Genomic DNA, 21575 nt, shown 5'->3' with positions numbered 1-21575 from the left:
GTATGATGTGGCATGGTATAGTTTGGTGTGGTATGATGTGGCGTGGTACAGTGTGATGTGGTATGAAGTAGTGTAATGTGGTGTGGTATGGCATTGTATAGTATCGTATGGTGTGGTAGGGCGTGGTATGGCATGGTGTGTATGGTGTGATGCGAGGTAGTCTGGTATAGTATGAGGTGGTGTGACACGGTGTGGTGGTGTATGGCATGGCATATGTGGTATGTATGGTATGGTATAGAATGGTATCGTGTACTGCGGTGTGATACAGCATCATCTACCATAGGGCACTTGGGCAAGAGGGCTTTTTATTTTTATTTATTTTTATTTTTTATTTTTTCTAGTTTCTCTTCAGATTGTATAAATCTTTTGCCTTTTATAAACTTATATTTAAAAAACAGACACCAGGGTCATATACTTGGGAACCTGCACACAGGTACCTAAATGGTCACACAGATGCAGTCCGAGAAGGGTGATGGGCAGAGACCACAGAACCATTAATATGTTGCCTGTGCTGTTTGTGTGCTGCAGAAACATGGGCTGAGGCTTCATCTTCGAAACCCCCACTCCTTCACCCCCATGCTGGAAGAGGGTGCAGGCGGCAAGGTGCCCAGGTCCCTTCTGCTGGGCACAGACATGGCAGAAAACCAGAAGCAGATCGCCCAGTTCTCCCGGAAGGATGCCCAGGTAGGCAAGGCAACCGGTGACTGAGCTCCTCCTCCCTCAGTAGCCTGGAGAGGGGTCTGGTTGGATTGTCCTAGAACCATTGTCCAAAGGCCATGGGCACTGGGCCAGGCCACCCCACATTCCTGAGAGCTCCAGTCAGTGCCAGCTCTTGATCTCAGGCACTGTGAAGAGAAGCAGGTAGAGGATACCAATTAAGACCAGTAAACTGGGAGGCCCGCACACCTTCGTGTGTGAGTATGAGGTGCCTACTGAGTTCAAAAGGAAATGCACTGGTGTGTTCTCACACTGGTATGTGCTTGATACCCCACTGCTTTCAGGCAGAGTTCCAAGTGCCTGTCCACATGAAAGCCGAAAAGGAGGACGAGGGAAGATCAGAGACAATTAAGGATAAAATGAACTGGATCAGGAACTTAGGACAAAGGAGTTCTAAGTATTCATTCAATGTGGCATCCCAAGGCTCCATCCTGGCTGCCCTAGGTGACAAAGTGCCCATGCTGGTGTGCAGGTCTGGTGACAGCAGGAACACATGACGGATGGGAACGCACTTCTTTTTCCTTGAGATTGCGTTCTAAGAATCTGCTAGGTGGCTTTGTCTAGATGAGCCGCTGAGTTCCAGAAGGGGCCTGCCATGATTGGGTCTACAGATATAGAAAGATTATTTGAATGGCCATTTTGTACGAAGCCTGGATACAAGCCGAGATGTAGCGGTGGAGACATTTTTGTAAGAAGAATCTAGGTTAATAGAACCCATGTACATTGCTCTTGTGTTAATCTAATGTTGGGTAAAACTTAGAGAACTGCAAACACACAGCCTATATGTCTCTTCAACCCACAGTTTTCAAACCTGGCTGATGATCAGAATCACCTGAGGAGCTTACCCTTTTATTTTGTTATTTTGTTTTATTTATTTTTGAGGCAGAGTCTCACCCTGTCACCCAGGCTGGAGTGCAGCAGTGCAGTCTTGGCTCATGGCACCCTCTACCTCTGGGGCCCAAGCAAGCCTCCTGCCTCAGCCACCTGAGTAGCTGGGATTACAGGCATGCACCACCATACCCGGCTAAGTTACTTTTAATTTTTCTGTAGAGACAAAGGTCTCACTATGTTACCCAGGCTGATCTGGAGCTCTTGAGCTCAAGCAATCCTCTCACCTCAGCATCCCAAAGTACTAGGATGACAAGCATGAACCCCTGCACCCGGCCCGAGAGGCTTAGCTTTTTAAAAGTGCTTCTCTGGGGGTTCTTTTATGCAGCAAGTTAGAGACCACCATCTGCTTCCTCTTGTCCAAATCCTGCCCATCTCAGATGGACTTGAGGGGATTGGGCACAAGGCCATGTCCCTGGGCCTGCAGGACACTAGCTGTGGCCCTGTGCTCTAGCGACCACACATGCAGGAGGCAAGGGCCCCTTTCCCATCATGGAAAGTGAGGAGCTTGATTTCTGGTTTTGTCTTTTCATGCTGTCATATTAAAGGCCTGCTTAGAGGAAGCTGCTTAACTTCATTTTCACCAAGACATCTCAAATATATTTTAACATGGGACTTTTCTTTATGTAACACTTATTAAAATGCCATGGGTATGTCCATGGGTACAGATGGACCAAAATGCAAAGTTCAGGGCTAAGAAGAATCAGGTGGGGCCTCCAGTAGCACAGACATCCATCACTGCTCCTGTGCCTACCAGGGAAGGAGGGGCGGGTGTCAGAAACCAGGCTTCCGAAAGTGGATTCTGACATGGGAGCTTGTGGGGTGAGAGGAGGCAGGCTTCTGTGACTGCAGGTGATGAGACAGTGTGGGAGACCTACAGACTGGAAAAGAATAAAGGCAAAGAGACCTAACTTCTACCAGTAATATATGAAAGGACAGAAAGACAGGCTAGGGGTGGTGGCTCACGCCTATATCCCAGCACCTTGGGAGGCTGAGGTGGGCAGACCACTTGTGGTCAGAAGTTAGTGACCAGCTTGGCCAACATGGTGAAACTCTGTCTCTACTAAAAACAAAAAATTAGCCGGCATGGTGGCATATGCCTATAATCCCAGCTACTCAGGAGGCTGAGGCAGGAGAATCACTTGAACCCAGGAGGCAGAGTTTGCAGTGAGCTGAGATCACACCACTGCACTCCAGCCTGGGTGACGGAGCGAGACTCTGTCTCAAAAAAAAGGACAGAAGGAAGAAACTTGTAAGTGATTTCATGGTTTATCGCAGAGACCACACTCTAGGATTCTTGCCAGTTTTCTGTGGGTGACACTTTGTGTTGGCCAGCATTAGCTCCTTGTCCCTGTCACCATTCCTGGTGGCTCTCCTGTTGCCCAGGGTTTCCCTGACCCCCCCACCCCCACCCCATGCACTCTTCCTGGTGTTGATGTTAACCCAGAGACCTGGAACTGGGGGAGCTCAACAGAGGCAAAGCCGAGCCACGGCAGGGAATGAGGCCTGAGGAACTGTGATGCTGTGGGGGGTGACAGGCCATGTGGGGGCAGCATGGAGGTCAGGGATGTAGATGATGGAGCCTTGATGCAGAGCTCTGTTCCAGGCCTTTCCCAGATACGAGGAGTTCATGCACTGCTTGGCATTAGCCATTGACCCTCTGCTGGATGTGGCCCCCGTGGACATGGCGGCCTTCCAGCGTGGCTCCCTGCTGCAAAGGATCAGGTCACTCTCTACCCTCAAGCCCCTGCTGAAGGCAGGTAAGTCCAAGTGCAGCCACCAGGGCATGAGGAGTGACCTTCAAGGATGGAAGTCCATTGTCTTGATACCTGGACACAAGCCTGGGCCTCCAGTGCAGCCTGCCAGCTGGGTTCAGTTAACATGCTGTGATCAGTTAGGGGCGGCCTGGAGCACTTTGTTGAGAGTGTCTTAGGCTGATGTGCCTTTAAACTAGAGCCTGAGACCAAGGCTTATGCGTGGGTAGCTCATTTGGAAGGGTGATGCCAAGGCATGAAAATAGGAGAAAGCGGGAGAGAAAGTGGAGAGAGAAAGAGTCAATACCAGGGTGTGTGGTCGCACCAGCCAGCGCTGTGGGTGACAAGGTGCTGGACCTGTGCGGGCCCTCTGGGAAGCCTTATGAAATGCATTTGAGGAACTTTCTCGGGAGACGGAAAGGAAAGTATTTGTCCATTGAGTTCTATCCCCCATTGGTCAAGGCTTGCCTCACAGGGCATTGACTCCCACGCTTCCGGCCTGTGCATCTGTGGGTGCCAAGTAGGTTCCCATGAGCGCCCTGCTGTGGTGCCAGAGAAGCCCTAGGGAAGAAATAGAGAGGCTCACTTTTCAGGACTGAAGTGAGATGCTGCGGAGTTGTCTGTGTGAAGCTGATCCAAGCCTGCATGGAGCTCAGCCTCAAGGCCATGGCTCGACTAAGATATAGGGACCAAGAGATTTGAAGAGCTGTCCCATACAGAAACAATGCTAGATTTGGGCTCAGCAAGGAGGAGTTCTGTGATCAGTTGTATTGTCTGCCATGAGTATGAGAATGGAAGGCTCATAAAGTGTGCTATTATTTTCCACCCTCCTTGAGGGTGGAACACCAGTTTAGCGTCTACATCCTAGAAAAAAAAAAAAAACCATTTGTTTCCCACACATCTTTGTGGCTCAGCTGCTCCGGTCTGGTATCATGCCTGTGTTTGCGTCTGCGGCATCTCCGTGGAGGCAGCCCTGCTCCACACCTCCCATCCTCCTCGTGGAAGCACATGCTGATCACATGCTTGATATTTTCCAAGAAGAATGCTAACTGCTTAATTGTATTAAGTGCCTATGAACTTGCAAATGCTTTACCTAGCTCACTTAATTCTCACCATAGTCCTTGGGGTATAAAATAGGATTCCCATTTTACAGGTAAAGAAGCAGATTCAGGGATGTTAAAAACGTGCCCAGGCCCTGCAGCCGGTGGGAGGTGCGGCCAGGACTCAGGCTGGATCTGTCCCTGCATTGGCTGTGCTATGCTACCTCCTGGCAGGAAGCCTCAGCCTCCTCTGTTCTTTTAAACCCCCACCCCGGGCCAGGTCGAAGGGTTTCCCTGTTACCTGTTTCCACTTCTGTTTTGTGACTCATTTCTTGCAGGCCGCATCCTGGGAGCCCAGCTTCCCCGGTATTATGAGTTCCTCACAGCTCCCATTACCAAGGTGAGCAGTTTCCCAGCCTCACACCAGACCAGGCAGTGAGGGGACCCTCCTCCCATCGGGGACCCTAAGCCCTTCTCTCTGCTGTTTTGCCGTCCAGGTGCTGGATCAGTGGTTTGAGTCCGAGCCTCTAAAAGCCACTCTAGCCACAGATGCTGTGATTGGAGCCATGACAAGTCCCTGCACTCCAGGGAGTGGGTAAGTGAGGGGGGTGAGGCGGGACATGGGAGCGGAGCGTGTCTCCCAACAGGAGCCAGGACAGCAGCGGCAGTGGCAGCAACAACCGCTGCCACTTACCGAGCTCACCCAGTGAGCCAGGAACCGAGCCGGGCACATCCCACACGACTCGTTTAACCCGCAGAGCAACATCTGAGAACTGTGGTTCAGAGAGGGGAGTGTCCGGCCCAGAGCCACTCGGCTAGTAAGTGGCAAGGCTGATTTCCAGCTCGAGGTGTCTGACTCCCCAGAATATTCCTTCTTGGTGACGGTGCCCTACTGCTTCACTAAGAAAAGGCTCTCTCCCGCCTCCCGCTTGATATCGCAACATTCATATCTTCTTTTCTCTCCTCTTCCCTTCCCTGTTCCACCTCTCCTCTACCGCAAAGGCCCGTTCTCACTTCTCTCCCACCGTTCCCTTCCCTGGGCTCTGGGACACACTCACACAGACACCTCAGGAGGGACAAGAAGCTGCCTTTCTCTTTGTGAGTGAGGGTTTGTGCTGACAGCCCAGTCCGAAAGGTGGCAGTCAGACACAGCGAAGCCTGCAGTGTGGTCTGACTTAATGAGCCCTGCAGGAGCAGGAATGGAGGGGTGTGGGTGTGTGTGTGTGTGTGTGTGTGTGTGTGTGTGTTAGGATGGAGGATGATGCCACCAAGGGTTGGACCGTTTCCAGTGCACCAGAAGATGCAGCTAGAAGCTAGAAGCTGTCGACGTGGCTTTTCTCTCAAGGGATGAGCACAGCCTTGGAAGTGGTTTTTCAACACATATTAAGCCAGCCCCAAGTTCCCCCAGGGCCCTGTGGGAGGGGGCTTGGCAGCAGTTGCTACACGTTGGCCGAGATCTGATCAACCAGCCTATCCGGATCTTCCAGCTGGGGCCTCCTGTCCTTTTCTCTTCGGATCTCTGGGAGGCTGACCCACTGCTCAGTTTGTGAAATGTGCCTTTAAGTAATTTGTTCCTTCATTAATTATCCCTACAAATATGGATGAGCGCTTGCCTGTGCTAGGTGCTGGGGATACCGTAGTGAGCGGAGCAGACGTCCTGGTGGGTGAGAGACGGAGAGCAAGTGATGATAATGAAGTGGCGTGAGTGTGATGCTAGGAAGAGCAGCCGGGTCACAGCCTGGTCTAGGATCAGGGAAGCCTCCACGTGGAAGAGGTGTTTGATCTGAGACGCAAAGGACAAGGAGGAGTTAGCGAAACAGAAGGTGAGGGAGGAAAGGGCTTCAGGCTAACAGAACAGCAGGGGCGAATGCTGGGGTTGAGGGAACATGTGATCCATCCAAGGAATCGAGAGGTTCTGTTAGTTAGGAGGGTGGGGTATGGAGATGGGGACAGGATGAGGGATGAGGCTGGAGCACGTGCTAGGAGTCTGGCCGTTACCCTAAGAGCAGCGCCAAGCCGGGAGGCTTAGAATGGAGATAAGTGAGCGGCAGGAGAATGGCTGGGCTTTGAGATAGGGCTCTGGGAGATTTGTGGACAAAGACCTGCAGGGGAGAAAGTGTGTGTGTGGGGGGGTGCCCAATGACGGGGTGCTACTGCAGCAGCATAAGGAAGAGAAGAGAGGTCAAGAGATGGGGTGACCTTGAAAGCCCTCTGGAGGCTGAGTTGTTGGTGCTTTGTGGATGAAGATGGGGAAGGATGGTAGAGGTTAAGGCTGACACCTGGGTTTCTGTTGGAAACAGAACCTTTCGCTGGAAGGTGCGTTCAATGGGATGGGCAAGATTGAAGGGGAAGCAGCTGGAGAATAGGGAAAAGGTGGTGAGTTTAAGATGCCTGCCAAGAAAGCGTCCAAATGGAGATATCTGTGGGTAGCTGGATGCGGGCTGGAGCTCAGGAGAGTGCTGGAGCTGCAGGTTTGGGCACAGCTGCCTTATTTTTGGTAATAAAGCTATGCATATAGACTCATTTGTTGGGGAGAGGGTGTAGAGAAGGCAAAGGGCTCTTACAAGAACTTGAGTTCATTAAAGGCTGCTGGGAAAAGGCTAGATGTTGGCAGGGAGGGGCTGAAAGTCAAGATGAAAAGGAATAGCTGTGCCTAGAACTCTGGGGAGATTAGGTGCCACCTCCAGGCTCTGAGTTGGATGGTCTGTCCTCAGGTATGTGCTGCTGCATCATGTGATGGGGGGCCTGGAGGGGACACCGGGGGCCTGGGGCTATGTCCAGGGGGGCATGGGTGCCCTCTCTGATGCCATCGCAAGGTCAGCCACCACACATGGAGCAAGTATCTTCACTGAAAAGGTGAATGGCCCCTCTACCTCACCCCAACTGTTGGCAAGGATCCCAGGACAGAACAGAGTCCCAGATTTGGAAGGTCCCTTGTTTTACCTATGAACAGAGGGGTGATGGGCGGATGGAGGGGGTGGGGAGGTTGAAGAATTTGAAGAATCAAGAGACTACTGTCATACCACCTGCTAGTGGCTAACCCACTCCTCTTGAATTCCCTGATCATGGAACCAGCTGTGGGCTGAGGCTTCATGGAGAAGCTGCAGAACTTGGTGGGGCGGTTTTGGGATGAAGAAGCTGTGAATGCCTAGGAGCAGCACAGACCACGGAAATCCCACAAGATCTAACCTAGATTTCCCTTCCTGGGGGTTTCTGGGGCCTCTTTCTGGTGGGCTGTAGACAGTGGCGAAGGTGCAGGTGAACAGCGAAGGCTGCGTGCAAGGAATTGTGCTGGAAGACGGCACAGAGGTGAGAAGCAAAGTGGTACTGTCCAGTGCATCACCGCAGATCACCTTTCTGAAGCTGACGCCACAGGTGAGGCTGCGGGGGGAGGGAGGGGGGAGTTTAGACATCTGCCCGAACAGGGGTTGGAAACCGTGGGGATTGAGGCAGCCAGGATTGCATCAGGGTGTGAGATGCAAAAGCGAAGTCTCTGCATTTGGGAAGCAGGAGGTAAGGGCAGGTAGCAAACAAGGAAGAAGCCTCACAGGTGAGGAGAAAGGGCCAGAGAGGTGAAGTGAGCAAGGTTCTGGCCACTGGCCGAGCCAGAGCTAGAACCCAGGTCTAACTTTCAATCTAGAGTTATTTCCACAACTTTCGTACATTCCTGATTTCTCATCTCTCCGTAGCTCTAATTCCATTGCCTGGGTCAACAATCTATTGTAATATCCATGATTATTAATCATAACAAAAAGCCACAAAACTTTTGGGCATACAAGAAATACTGGCCCCCAGAACTGGAGACTTCAGTTGATCTTGGTGGATTTCAGCTGCTTAAGGCTTGCCCATGCCTCTGCAGTCAGCTGTGGGTCAGCTTGCCGACTCTGCTGATCTTGGCGGGACACCTTCCTGTGCCTGGGAGCTGGCTGGTGGTGGCTGGTCCAGGGCGGTTTCTGCTGGGGTGACGGGGACTCAGCTCTGCTCCATGTGTCTGTCCTCCTCCAGCACAGCATTCAGGCACATTCTCAGAGTCTGGCAGAGGGCAAAAGCAGGCAAGCTCAATCATGCATGAAAGCATCACATGGCTTGATCTCTTTGCCAAAGCAAGTCTCATGACCATGCCCAGAGTCAGAAGTGGGTGTGCAAACAGGGAGGGGTGAGGTTTGGGGGCAGTTTTTGCAATTGACTTTCCCTGTGCCTGAATATATGATAACATGTATATGAGCAAGAAGCTCCCAGCCATTCTTGGGGGATTCTTAGGGGTAAAGCACTATTTTTTCTGCGTGATTTCATTAACAAAATTCAACAAACATGAGCAAAAAGAAACTTGTTAAGGCAATTCTAAGATCATTGAGGCTTCCAGGAGCTTACAGACCAGTAGTGAAAAGAGGCCTGCAAACTACTGACCCCTTTGCAAGCAGGGAGAGATGTGGACTATTTCACAGTCAGAACTGCTGGCCAAGCACAGAGGAGGAAGTGGTTAGAGCTGAGTAGGAGGACATCTAGAAAGGCTTCACAGAGGAGGTGGTTTTGGCTGAGCTTTGAAAAATGAAGAGGATTTCCAGAGGCAGCAATGGAGGGATCTGCCTGAGCAAAGAAAGAAGGCAGCTTCCTTGAGGCCTCGGACATCTGAGACCTTCCACGGAGCCTTCTCTTTCCAGGAGTGGCTTCCTGAGGAGTTCGTGGAGAGAATCTCTCAGCTGGACACCCGGTCTCCTGTCACCAAGATCAATGGTAAGAGGCACTGCCTCCTTTGACCCATCTGAGCGACCAACTTTTAGGCTGGGGGCAGCTGAGCTCCATCATCATCTCCATTCCCTGACCTCCAGCCCGTGTCCCCCGGCACCTGCTCAGAAGGTGAAACGCCTGCTCTTGCTTTCCTGCTCCCCTCCCCCACTGGGGGTAGCAGGGTGCTGGCTGTAGAGGGAGGACCTTGCGGGGCTGAGACCTGACCCTCCTCTTTGGTCCCTCAGTGGCCGTAGACAGGCTGCCCAGCTTCCTGGCGGCCCCCAATGCTCCCGGAGGCCAGCCACTGCCCCATCACCAGTGCTCCATGCACCTGAACTGTGAAGACACCCTCCTCCTGCATCAGGCCTTCGAAGATGCCATGGACGGGCTGCCTTCCCACAGGTAGGGGCCCAGGGCTTTGTGTCCCCTGATGTTCTCCCACATGGGCCTGGGAAGCAGGGCTGTTCATGCCACACACAGCAGGGATCAGGCCTGGCATTCAGCCTTCACCATGACCTGGGATCTGCCAAAACCCATACTTAAGTTCTAAGGACAGGAAGAGTATCCCAGGTGAAAAACCTGAGGACTCGGGCAGGTAAGGGGTGAGGAGCGGCACAGGTTAGTGGAAGGGGCAGAGGGGCAGAGCACTGCCCAGGAAAGTGCTGGGGCTGGGGAGGAAGAGCAGAAAATGTTTTCTGGGAGAGCAAAGGAGGTTCTGTGATTCAGAGCACGCAGAGTGCATGCACTCACCGAGTGCCCTGCTCCATAACCTTTCTTTTTCTGATAAGCTGCCTCCTCAAAGCATTTCCCACCTCCCACTGCAGCTGTATTTCCATCCTTCTGGAACAGGCCGGGGCGCTATAGGAGCAGGCGCCTTTCCATCCTGTCCACTGTCCAGCACACCGTGTTGAAAACCTGCTCTGTGCCGGGCTCTGCACTAAGCATGGGCTGGGGGGAGCAGCGGGGCAGGGGCGTGAACTGACACAAAGCGTATTATCAAACGACAGGTACACGGGTATTTATAGCGCGTGGTAAAGATGTGCACCTGGAGAGGAGAAGAGTATAGGGCAAAGTTCATTCATCCATGTATACGTATTTTGGGGTCTCTACTCTGTGCCAGTCTTGGTTCAGGGACTGGGCACAGATCAGCAAGCAAAGCCAACAAGGCCTCAGGTCACTGACTTTCTACTGGTGAGAGGAAGACAATCAACAAATGAGCACTGATGATGAGCACTGCAGAGAAAAACAGGCAAGGAGGGGAGGAAAGGCTTCCCTAATAACGCGGTGCTGGAGCAGGGACTGGAAGGAAGTGAGAATACGGGTCTTGTGGGTATCTGGGAAAGAACGAGACAGAGGGAAGGTCAGGTGCAAAGGCCCGGGGCAGGCATGTGCTGCTGTGCGGGAGGCACAGGGGCGAAGCCAGAGTGGCTGGAGAGAGGGCACCTGGGAGCGAAGGGTCTGAGGTCATGCTGGGTCTTGTCAACTGCCCTGGCTCTTACTCCAGGAAGGTGTGTGCAGAGCCTGCCTTATACTTTAAAAAGACCAACCTGGGTGCTTTAGCGCACCTGTTGCAATGGGTTACCGTTGCAGAATCCAAGGGAGAGAGGACAGTGGCTTGGACAAGGGCAGACGCAATGGACATTATGAGAAGTGACGGAAGACTGGGTGTATTTTGAAGGTGAAGCCAACAGGACTTGCTGTTGGACAGGAGTGGGACGTGGGTGGAAAAAAAGGAGGGACTGGGAAATGACAACTCCATTTCCTGAAGAGAGGAAGAGGCAGTGGGGGTAGAGCAGATTTTAGAGGATAATCAGGCATTGGGGTTTGAACACGGTGGCATGCTGTTTCAGATCCCCGGTGGACATCCGAGTTCAGGGAGAACATTGCGGCTGAGGGACGCGGGGAGAAGGAGCATTTCCCGTGGCCTCGAAGGAGGCTCGTATTTGGAGATGAGTGGGGATAATGTGCTCCAGGTAGAAAAGGTGTGGCAGGCAAAGGTGGTGGCTGGGAAGCAGGTCACAGGTCTGCTGGGGCTCGGGGCAGCCCTAGCAACTCTGTTTTCCATTGGCCTGCTCTGGAAAAGGCAAGCCACTAAAGCCTGGCTGAGATCAGGCCGCCTGGGCCCCTGCTGTCTGAGGCCTGGCCCCCTTCCACCCTCGCACTGTCTGTGTGGATCTTGGAGACATTTCAGTTTGGGAGTCCTGGTTAGGGCACAGCGTGTGTGACGAAGGAAGACAGGACAGGCCATGCATTCGGGGGTCTGGGTCTAGGGGAACTCCTCACAGATGTTCTGGACCACACTAGCAGCCACTAAGCCCATGCAGGTAGACACCCACTATGGCTGTACAGTGACAATCGCCCAGGATTGCTGTCATCTCAGTGCCTCCACTGTGTCCCAAGGCATCTCAGAGGCCCTTCCCCTGGCACTGCTGCTCTTTAGACCTGCCGTCTCACCTCCCCGCTCGCACAGGCCTCTGATTGAGCTCTGCATCCCTTCCTCGCTGGACCCCACCCTGGCTCCTGCTGGCTGCCACGTGGTCTCCCTCTTCACTCAGTACACACCCTACACGCTGGCTGGAGGCAAGGCCTGGGATGAGCAGGAGAGAAACGCTTATGCAGACAGAGGTAAAGAGAGCGGCATGTTCTGCCTCCAGAGCCACAGCCGGGCATGTGACCCGACTGGGCCCACTCCTCCTCACCACCCCATCAGGACTGACAGCTGCAGGTGCTGTCCCAAAGGAAGGAAATACTCAAGGGAACCTCAAGTCAACATAGTGAATGACTGCTGGGCTCAGGCAAGAAGACAGTTCCTGCCTTCCAGTTGCTTGCAGTCTAGCGGGGTATGGGGGAGACTAATTAAGAAACACGCCATTGCAGCACAGCTTGCCGTATGAAACAAAGGAGAAGCATGAGCCAGAGAGACAAGGAAGGCTTTCAAAGGAAGGGACGGTCATGACTAGGAGCTGCCCAGACAGCAAAGGCCATTCCAAGCAAGAGAAGCAGCTTGAGCAGGCCGGGTGTCGTGGCTCACGCCTGTAAGCCCAGCACTTCAGGAGGGTGAGGCAGGTGGATCACCTGAGGTCAGGAGCTCAAGATCAGCCTGACCAACATGGTGAAACCCATAGCTACTAAAAACACAAAAAAATTAGCCAGGCATGGCGACACATTCGTGTAGTCCCAGCTACTTGGGAGGCTGAGGCAGGAGAATCATTTGAACCCAGGAGACGGAGGTTGCAGTGAGCTGAGATTGCCCCACTGCACTCTAGCCTGGGCAACAGAGCAAAGACTCTACCTAGAAAGAAAAGAAAGAGAGAGAGAGAGAGAGAGAGAGAGAGAGAGAGAAGAAAGGAAGGGAGAGAGGGAGGAAGGAAGGAAGGAGGAAGGGAGGAAGGGAAGGAGGGAAGGAAGGAGGGAAGGAAGGAGGGAGGGAGGGAAGGAGGGAAGGAAGGAGGGAAGGAAGGAGGGAGGGAAGGAAGGAGGGAGGGATGAAAGGAGGGAAGGAAGGAGAAAGAGCAAGCTTGAGCAAAGTGATGAGGTGAAAAAAAGCTTTGCATATGCAAGAGGAGACAAAGGATTGGGGTAGGGAAGCGGGGAAAATTGGAGACTGGATCTATGCATATTTGGGATGAATTATTTATTTGCTTGTAGACTGATTTTTGTTTTTTACCTATTGAAGTATAATTTGCGTGTGATAAAATAAACCCATTTCAGTGTGTAATTTAATGACTGTTAATAAATTTACCAAGTTGTACACCCATAGCACCCCCTCTTCTTCCAAATGCCATCTCATTTCTGTTTATTGGCACCCCAGTGTTTGATTGCATCGAGGCCTATGCGCCCGGCTTCAAGGACTCTGTGGTTGGCAGAGACATCCTCACACCCCCAGATTTGGAGAGAATCTTTGGACTTCCTGGAGGGGTATGTATAAGCCCGGGGGAGTCTAGCCACAGTCTTCTCTCTGCACTCCCACTTCCTGGCTGCGTCCTCTCTCTTTATCTTGTCTCTCCATACTCAGCTTGCATTAGGAAGGAGGACAGTGGCAGGGACCCCAGCTGAGAGAGGACAGAGAAGTGGTCAAATCAAAGGAATGGGGGGTCCCTGCTGGGGACTCAGAACCCAGGCAGGACAGCCCCACTGGGAAGGTCACCAGGATTGCCGCCCTCTGCCTTGACAACGATACTGGCTCTGCCACCTGACTTTCTTTAGAGACACCGCCCCCTTCTCAAAGAAGCAACACATCCTCAGACTTTTCAATTTATCAAAAACTAGAGATGGGAGACAGGGAGACCAGTTAGGAGGCCAGGCTCAATCACCTCACTGCAGCTACTGAGCACTTGAAAGGTCAGAGAGCAGCCTAGGTGACATAGTGAGACCCATCTCTCCAAAATGAAAAACCAAAAAATCGCCCAGTGTGGTGGTACATACCTGTGTCCCCAGCAACTCAGGAAGCTGAAGCAGGAGCATCACTCGAGCCCGGGAGTTCGAGACTGCAGTGAGCTGTGATGCGCCATTACTTTTCAGCATGGGCAACGGAATGAGACCCTGTCTCTAAACAGAAAATTAAAAAAAAAAAAAAAAAAGCAAAAGAAAGATCTGAGGCCAAAGTGAAATGTGCTGCAAGTGCAGAATGCCCACAGTATAGAAAAAAATGTAGAAAAGCTCATCAATGATTTATATATTGATTCCATGTTGAAATTATGATATTTTGGATATGTTACGCTAAATAAAATATGTCATTGACATTAATTTCACCAGCTTGCCCTTTCTCCATCCTTTCCTCCCTCCCTCCCTTCCTTCCTTCTAGAGACAGGGTCTTGTTCTGTCACCCGGGCTGGAGTACAGTAGTGCCCTGCAGCCTTGACCTCTGGGCCTCAAACCATCCATCCTCCCACGTCAGTCTCCTGAGTAGCTGGGACCACAGGCATGCACCACCATGCCTGGCTAATTTTTTTTTTTTTTTTTTTTTTTGGTAGAGGTGGCATCTCCCAATGTTGCCTAGGCTGGTCTCAAACTCTGGGGCTCAAGTGATCCTCCCACCTTGGCCTCCCAAAGTGCTGGGATTACAGGCACGGGCCACCACAACCGGCTCTGCTTTTACTTTTTAAATGTAGCTACTAATAAATCAAAAACGACATATGTAGCTCCTAGCTCCTGGTACATTTTCACTGGACAGTACTGGTCCAGCTATAGAGGAAAGAAGCCCAGGCAGCGGGAAGGAAGGGAAGGGCTGGGTGCAGCAGGCATGGGGCGGGCAGACTTAAGAAGCCTCAGTGACAGTGTGCACATGGGAGTCAGGGTGGAGGGATGTGAAGGGTGGGCCCAGAGGCCGGAGGGGAGGGAGGTGGTGTCATTCACTGACGCTGGAGGTTGGGAGGAGCAGACTCAAGGGAATAAGATGGCTTCAGTTTGGGGCAAGGTGAGCAGGGCAGTGGGGGGGCACTCCTATGGTGACGTCCAGCAGACATCGGGCTTCTTGCCAGACCTGCACCATAAGTCTGACCTTTGTCCGTGCCACGCTGCTGCCCTTCTCAGCCTGGGGCTGGTCTCACCCAAGCCAGGGGGCCAGAACCATGCTCAGGCTCCATTGCCCCTTGTGTGCCATTCAGAGTGATCCTGCTGGATCTTGGAGGCTGGAGTCCAGGCTCAGGTGGCTGCCTTGGCCAGAGAAGGGAGTTCCTGCAGAGAGCAGGCCAGGAGCCACATAAGCCGGACGCCTGTGTTTTTCCAACGGCGCGCAGAGGGATGCAAAGTGGACCACAGAACTCTCTTTTCTTTCCCATTCAAGTTCCTGTTCCTTACCCTGCTTTCTTCCTCAAAAAGCCTTTGGAAAACATCATGCCCAGCCCCAGGGCATGTGCCCATGCCATCTCATCTCCTTCCCTTTCTGCATTTTATGAACTCAAGAAAATATCTCAGAAACAGAAATTTTGCTAGAGAACAAGGGAGGCAAAGAAGCCCCGGCAAGGCAGTAAAGGCTGCACTGTTCCTGTGTTCATAACTGTGGCCCTGTCTCTGCAGAACATATTCCACTGTGCCATGACCCTGGACCAGCTCTACTTCGCCCGCCCTGTGCCCCTGCACTCCGGCTACCGCTGCCCTCTCCAGGGCCTGTATCTCTGTGGAAGTGGGGCTCACCCTGGTAAGTGACTTGGAGTCCCACTTACCCTGTGAGGGTTGGGAGGGCTCACTGGAGGTCAGAGACTTGGAAAAGGAGGAAGACGATAAACAATGAAGGCAGCAGAAAGGGAGGGGAGCAGGGAACTCCCACCATAAGAAGCTGCCCCGTGTTCAGAATTCTCCATGCACAGGTGAGCCCCCAGCCACTGCCTCCACCAGGATGACCGCAGCTCAAAGTTGAGCTCGTACTTCCCCTTCAGGAGGCCTGAGGATGCGTCCTGGTGGAGGCATCTCACCACATTGCACTGTGGGGTTGTGAGAGACCCTATGTCCCTAAATTCCCCATCCGAATGTATATTTAGATAGGGTTTCACTCTGTCACCCAGGCTGGAGTGCAGTGGTATGATCACAGCTCACTGCAACCTCAACCTCCTGGGCTCAAGTGATCCTCTTTCCTCAGCCTCTGGAGTAGCTGGGACTACAGGTGTGTGCTACCACGCCCGGCTAATTTTTTAGTTTTGTAGAGATGGGTTTTGTTACGTTGCCCAGGCTGGTCTTGAACTCCTGAGCTGAAGTGAACCTCCCACCTCAGCTTCCCAAAGTGCTGGGATTAGAGGCCCCAGCCATATTTTAGACCAGGAAGGATGGATCAAGTTAACTTCTTCAACTTTACAATTCTTTCTTGTGCCCATTCCAAGCCTCTCGGAGCTGGCAGGGTTGTCATTCGCTGTGCACACCTTCTCTGAGCTGTGTGGACTTGGTCCCCCTGGAGGGAATCTGTGCTTCCACATCCTCCCCCACCACACCCAGCCCTTTATTCTGAAATTTTAACTTTACTTACTGAGCGTCTGCCCATCCAGCACATCCACCATCAGCCATTGAGACTGTGGGCTGTGCACCTGGCCCTTCCCCAGACCCTTGGTGCAGGAAGCCTGAAGGGAGCCAGGGTCTATTGAACAGCTGTCCTAGGTGATCCCAGTGCCCGCGCCCCACACCCCCGCACCCCCACACCCCTTTAACCAGCCCCACTCTGCTTTGTTGCTGGATCTCTGTAAGCCCTGCCTCCACCCCAACCCGTGTGGGTTTTTGAGTGGAGCTTTGGTTCATAGGAGATTCCCTTCCAGGAGGAGGTGTGATGGGAGCCGCTGGGCGAAATGCAGCGCATGTGGTCTTTGGGGACCTCAAGAGCATGTGACCCCGAACCAGGTCTCACTCCGAAAGAAGAAAGACTTCACCCCTGAATTCTAGGTGCCCCATTGGGTCAGTTTCCCAGGAAGTTCAGCTTCGGGGTTAGTGCTGGAGGCCACCAAGTCCTCAATGCTCAAGCAATTATTTTAGAAAAAACGTACAAGTTACATTTAGTGCAAGTTAACCTTATGCCCATTCCTCTGTACATGGACTGGTTTTGTTTTATTAAAACTAATATTTCATACAGATTATTTGCCTGTATTTTTTCTCTGTTAGTTGGTGGGATAGACTTGTTTGGGGTACCCATAATTCTTACACTAGCTAAGAAACAGTCCATTTGAAGGCCAGGCACGGTGGCTCACGCCTGTCATCCCAATCCTTTGGGAAGTTGAGGGAGGCAAATCACTTTGAGGTCAGAAACCTCATCTCTACTAAAAATACAAAAATTAGCCAGGTGTGGTGGCAAACATCTGTAATTCCAGCTACTTGGGAGGCTGAGGCAAGAGAATCACTTGAACCCAGGAGGTGACGGTTGCAGTGAGCAGAGATTGCGCCACTGCACTCCAGCCTGGGTGACAGAGACTCCATCTCAAAAAACCAAATAAACAAACAACAACAACAAAAACCAGCCCATCTGACCAGTGGAAGAGTCTGATCCAAGCATCCCCTTGCCCCTGGCTGGGCCCCACTACCAGCAATTAGAGGACTGCCCAGGTGGGGCCCAGTCAATTGCTGTCACATTCCTGGCAAACTATAAGAATGGACCCAATTTCCCCATGATCCAGAGTCACCCACAGGGGCCATGGGCCTGAACGACGCTTGGCATCTCAAGCCATCGAATCCTCCAGTCAGGCAAAAAGCAAAGTGGATTCCACTAAGGCCGTGTGGGAGCCCGCTATTCCTGATTGCAGAGCATTTAGCCTTCTGCTTCCTATGAGCTAAGTCTGTCGCATCCCCAACACCTCTGTCATTCCAAAGTGAGTTGAACTGTCATTCTTGTCCAGCAAAATCCATCCAAACTTCCCCTGGCAATGCAGCCCTCCCAGCCAGCTTCTCCAGTTCCAGTAGCCAAGGCCACAGTCCAAGCTGTCCTGTCTGCAGAGGAGGCAGGACCCTCCCCGGGAAAGCTTCCCTTCCTCCATTTCCTAGGCAAACGCAGATTCAAATAGATCCACCTCAGCACTTAATGTTGGTGAAATCAGATTTCTCAGCTGTAAGAGAGTTGTTTGAAAGCTTACATCAAACAATAGATCATGTCTCCGTCCAGTATCTGGCATGTGGTAAGCATTCAGTACAAGGTGGAGCTGCTGCTGTGGCTTTCGATGGTGAATATGTTATTGCCATTTTTGTATTCTGCAGAAGGTAGTCTTTTCTATATATTTATTTTAACCTGGCACTCAGAATTGAAACTAGCCCCCTAGAAGCACTGTGACCAGGACAGCGCAGAACAATGTTTGGGTCCCCAAGATTTTTCCAAATTAGCCAAGCCCCCTCATTCAGCATCGGTACAACCAACTTCTTGAGCCTGTTGAAAATGTGTTTTTGGTCAATATTCCCAGTTTCCTGGAAGGTAAGAAGGAAGGCAGGGAGAGAGGGAGGAAAAATGAGAGAGAAAAAGAAAGGGGGAGGGAGGAAGGAAGGAAGAGAAGAAAATGAAAGAGAAGAAGGAAGAAGGAAAGTGAAGGAAGGAGGGAGGGAGAGAGGGAGGAAGGCAGGAAGGAAGGAAGGAAGAAAGGAGGGAGCGAGGAAGGGGGAAGAGGGAGGGAGGGAGGAAGGAACATGGAAAATCTCCAAGGGCCTGGGGCAGCTCACATCAGACTTGATCTTTAAAATTAATAACGATTTTTTGGTAAACAAAAGTACAAATGCCTAATATAGGAAAATTTAAAAATATAATAAGAGAGAAACATAAAATGCACACATAATTTTTGCTGCAGAGGTCACCGCAGTTACCCACAGTATCTCCAGACAGTCTTTCACATCACCGGTATTCTGTGTTCTGTGTGGGCTTTACATCTTTCCTTCATTTCACTTCGTGTCATAAGCAGTTTTCAGTGCCATAAAGACTCTTTGAAAACATTTTTTTAATAGCTGCCTAATACTCTCTCGTAAGGATGTGCCATAATTTATTATGGGACATTGGGTTCGGCGTTGGCCTTGATTGCTAATTAGCATGAGCCAAAGGCCTGAAAGCTTCTTTATCGTTGCTGTTCCTATTTTAATGGTTCCCTATCATTTCTGGGATCACAAGGGTGCAGCTGCTCTCCGGGCAAAGGTTTCCTCTAAAGGAATAGGAACTTGGAGGAGGCCAGGGAGAGACGGGAAAAAGCATTTTTAGCACCGAGAGGAAGCATTTCCCACTGTTTTGGTGACTTTCCATCCTGTGTCTTACGTATCTGAAAGATGACATTTGATCCAGACCAAGAGACAAGATAAGGCCTCAGCACTACAGGGTGCCTTGATTCCTCCAAGACCCCAGCACATGCTGACCTCGCTGAGCAAGGTGGCCTGGTCTCACCCAAAGTGCTGACTCTGCAAATCAACCATGAATTGGGCAAATGAGTCCCTTGCTGGCCCTAGTATGTAAAACTTGTAGAACGATAAGTAAGTCAGGGCCTCAGTGTTACCTGATTTACGATTGCCAGTTTCCCCAAAGCAGTAGGGAACGCTTCCTTCGAGGCACAGTCCTGCAAACCCCTGAAGTACACTGGAACCTCACCTGGTTAAGTCGTTACCAGCGGGCCCTCCTGATCTCACAGCCCCTGGGTGATGGTGTCCAGAGACTCAGCGAGATGTGAGGTTTACAGCTCTGGGAGGAATGTGGCCTTCCTGGTGGGAGGAATGACAGATGTGGCTGGCCAAGCCAGCTATGGGCTTTGTAAGTGTGCATCTTTCTAACACATGTTTGATTTGCAAGGCAGGTGACAATCACCAAGCTCTTCTGTGAGATCTTGATATTACTCCTGCCCTGAAGGCCGGAGTGAGTGGGAAAGAGACCTGCTGAGCACAGGACGTCATTCTGTGGGGAAGTGGAGACACGTGAAATGAGGAAAAGGAATGCAAAATGCAAAGCAATGAGAAACGCAAATGGACAGCAAACCTGGAAATATTTAAGCTCACCAGGAATCCGTTAAATGCAATGAAAACCAAATGATCCTGCTTTATCTATAAAATGGAGAACAAATATTTGTATAGAAAATTACTAGTGTGGGCAAAAAAGACACTCTTCTATGCTGTTGACAACGGCATAAATTTGTATTTGATAATGAGACTCAAAAGCCAACATCTGTGTGCTTTGTGAGTTATTCTGCATCTTATCATTTCGCCTAAGGAAAATATCAGAAATGTCCCTAAGGATTTAGCTAGAAGGATACTCATGCAGTATTATTTGCAATGGCAAAATACTGAAAACAGCCTAAATGTCCTAAAATAGAGAATTAGTTAAATTAATCACGGTAACTGCACATGATAGAATATCAGACAATAACTTTAAAAGTTACATTTTTGAAAGTACTTTCAGTACATGAAAAAAATATGCTAAGAAAAGAAAGGTATGGTCAGACTCGGTGGCTCACGCCTGTAAGCCCAGCACTTTGGGAGGCCGAGGCAGGTGGATCACAAGGTCAGGAGTTCAAGACCAGCCTGGTCAACATGGTGAAACCTCATCTCTATCAAAAATACAAAAAAATTAGCCGGGTGTGGTGGCACGTGCCTATAATCCCAGCTACTCAGGAGGCTGAGGCAGAGAATTACTTGAACCCGGGAGGTGGAGGTTGTAGTCAGCTGAGATCATGCCACAGCATTCCAGCCTGAGTGACAGAGTGAGACTCCATCTCAAAAAAAAAAAAAAAAAAAAAAAAAAGATGATCAGAAGAGGAATTACATGAGACTAAGCAAAGGACATTTGATTGGTATGCAGTAGTCTTCAAGACAATGTGTCTCTTAAGAAAAACAAAGTAAAGAAGGTTGTCAACAGCAAAAAGGTAGGTGAAATCTACACTTTCGGCCTTCCCTCCTGTCTGATCTTTCAGGACCCATCGAGAAAGTGTAGGTCTGACCCAGAAGGCTGCTGTGTGTAAAGGGGATGATGATGCCTCCCACAGAGGGGTGTGTGGATTGTATATACATACACACAGCTCACCAAAATATGCACGCTGTGTGATCTAGCACTCACCCATTCCCAGGTAAGAAATGCTTACTTGTGTTCACCAAAAGACACATCCTAGGCTGCTCCTGGCAGCACCATTTGTAGTACTTCCAACCAGAAAGCTACCCCAAAATACCCATTCACAGAGAATGGAAAAGTAAATAGTGGTACCTTCATATGATGGACTGCTATTCAACAATGAGAATGCACAACTGAAAACCACATGCAACAAAACTACATTGAGTCAAAGAAACCAGACATGAAATAATACGTGTTGTAGGATTCTGCTTATAAATTGTACAGAAACAGGCTAAATTAATCTATACTGTTATAAATCCACCTTTGGCTGGGCACAGTGGCTCACACTTGTAATCCCAGCACTTTGGGAAGCTGAGGTGGGAGGATCGCTTAAGGCCAGGAGTTCAAAATCAGCCTGGGCAATGTAGCAAGACTTCATTTCTACAAAAAAAAAAAAAAATAGCCATGCACGGTAATACATGCCTGTAGTCCTAGCTACTTGGGAAGCTGAGAAGGGAGGATCACTTGAGCCCAGGAGTTGGAGGCTTCAGTGGGCTATGATCACACCACTGCATTCCAGCCTGGGCAACAGAGTGAGACACTATTGAAAACAAAAGTTCACTATTGAGGGTATTAAGGCCTAGAAGGAAGCCTGAGGAGGGCTTCAGGGTGCTAGCAACATATCCACCTGTTTGATCTGTGTGACGGTTACATAAGCATGTTCAGTTTCTGAAGAATTTATTGATTTCTACACTTAGGATGTTACAGTTTTCTGTATGTATATTATACTTCAATAAAAAGTTAAAAAAAAAAACTAGCTTAGTGCCTGGAACATGGTGATGTCACTTATTAACATCATTACTGTAACATGTTTACTGGCAAAGCCCTATGTCTGAGGCTAGGCTTGGAAAAGGAAATGAAGAAGGAAGGTAAGGAAGGAGAAGAGGAGAAAGGGAAAAAGGGATGTGGAAGACAGAC

General features: G+C 50.7%; 1 protein-coding gene across 1 annotated transcript in view; it reads left to right on the top strand.

Annotated features, from left to right (window-relative positions):
* Positions 1-16683, top strand: part of PYROXD2 (pyridine nucleotide-disulphide oxidoreductase domain 2) — a 30923-nt gene extending 14240 nt beyond the window's left edge. Inside the window, exons 5-16 of the mRNA XM_003922319.4 lie at positions 529-684; positions 3212-3365; positions 4738-4799; positions 4897-4994; positions 7114-7255; positions 7640-7774; positions 9061-9133; positions 9373-9529; positions 11598-11752; positions 12939-13045; positions 15146-15266; positions 16369-16683. Of these exons, the coding sequence (XP_003922368.1) occupies positions 529-684; positions 3212-3365; positions 4738-4799; positions 4897-4994; positions 7114-7255; positions 7640-7774; positions 9061-9133; positions 9373-9529; positions 11598-11752; positions 12939-13045; positions 15146-15266; positions 16369-16439 (1431 nt within the window). The 3' untranslated portion in view covers positions 16440-16683. The remainder of the gene's footprint in view (positions 1-528; positions 685-3211; positions 3366-4737; positions 4800-4896; positions 4995-7113; positions 7256-7639; positions 7775-9060; positions 9134-9372; positions 9530-11597; positions 11753-12938; positions 13046-15145; positions 15267-16368) is intronic.
* Positions 16684-21575: the final 4892 nt, after the last annotated feature.

This window comes from Saimiri boliviensis, chromosome 12 (genome assembly GCF_048565385.1).
Source record: "Saimiri boliviensis isolate mSaiBol1 chromosome 12, mSaiBol1.pri, whole genome shotgun sequence".
Lineage (NCBI taxonomy): Eukaryota > Metazoa > Chordata > Mammalia > Primates > Cebidae > Saimiri > Saimiri boliviensis.
This window is presented reverse-complemented; position numbering and strand designations above follow the sequence as displayed.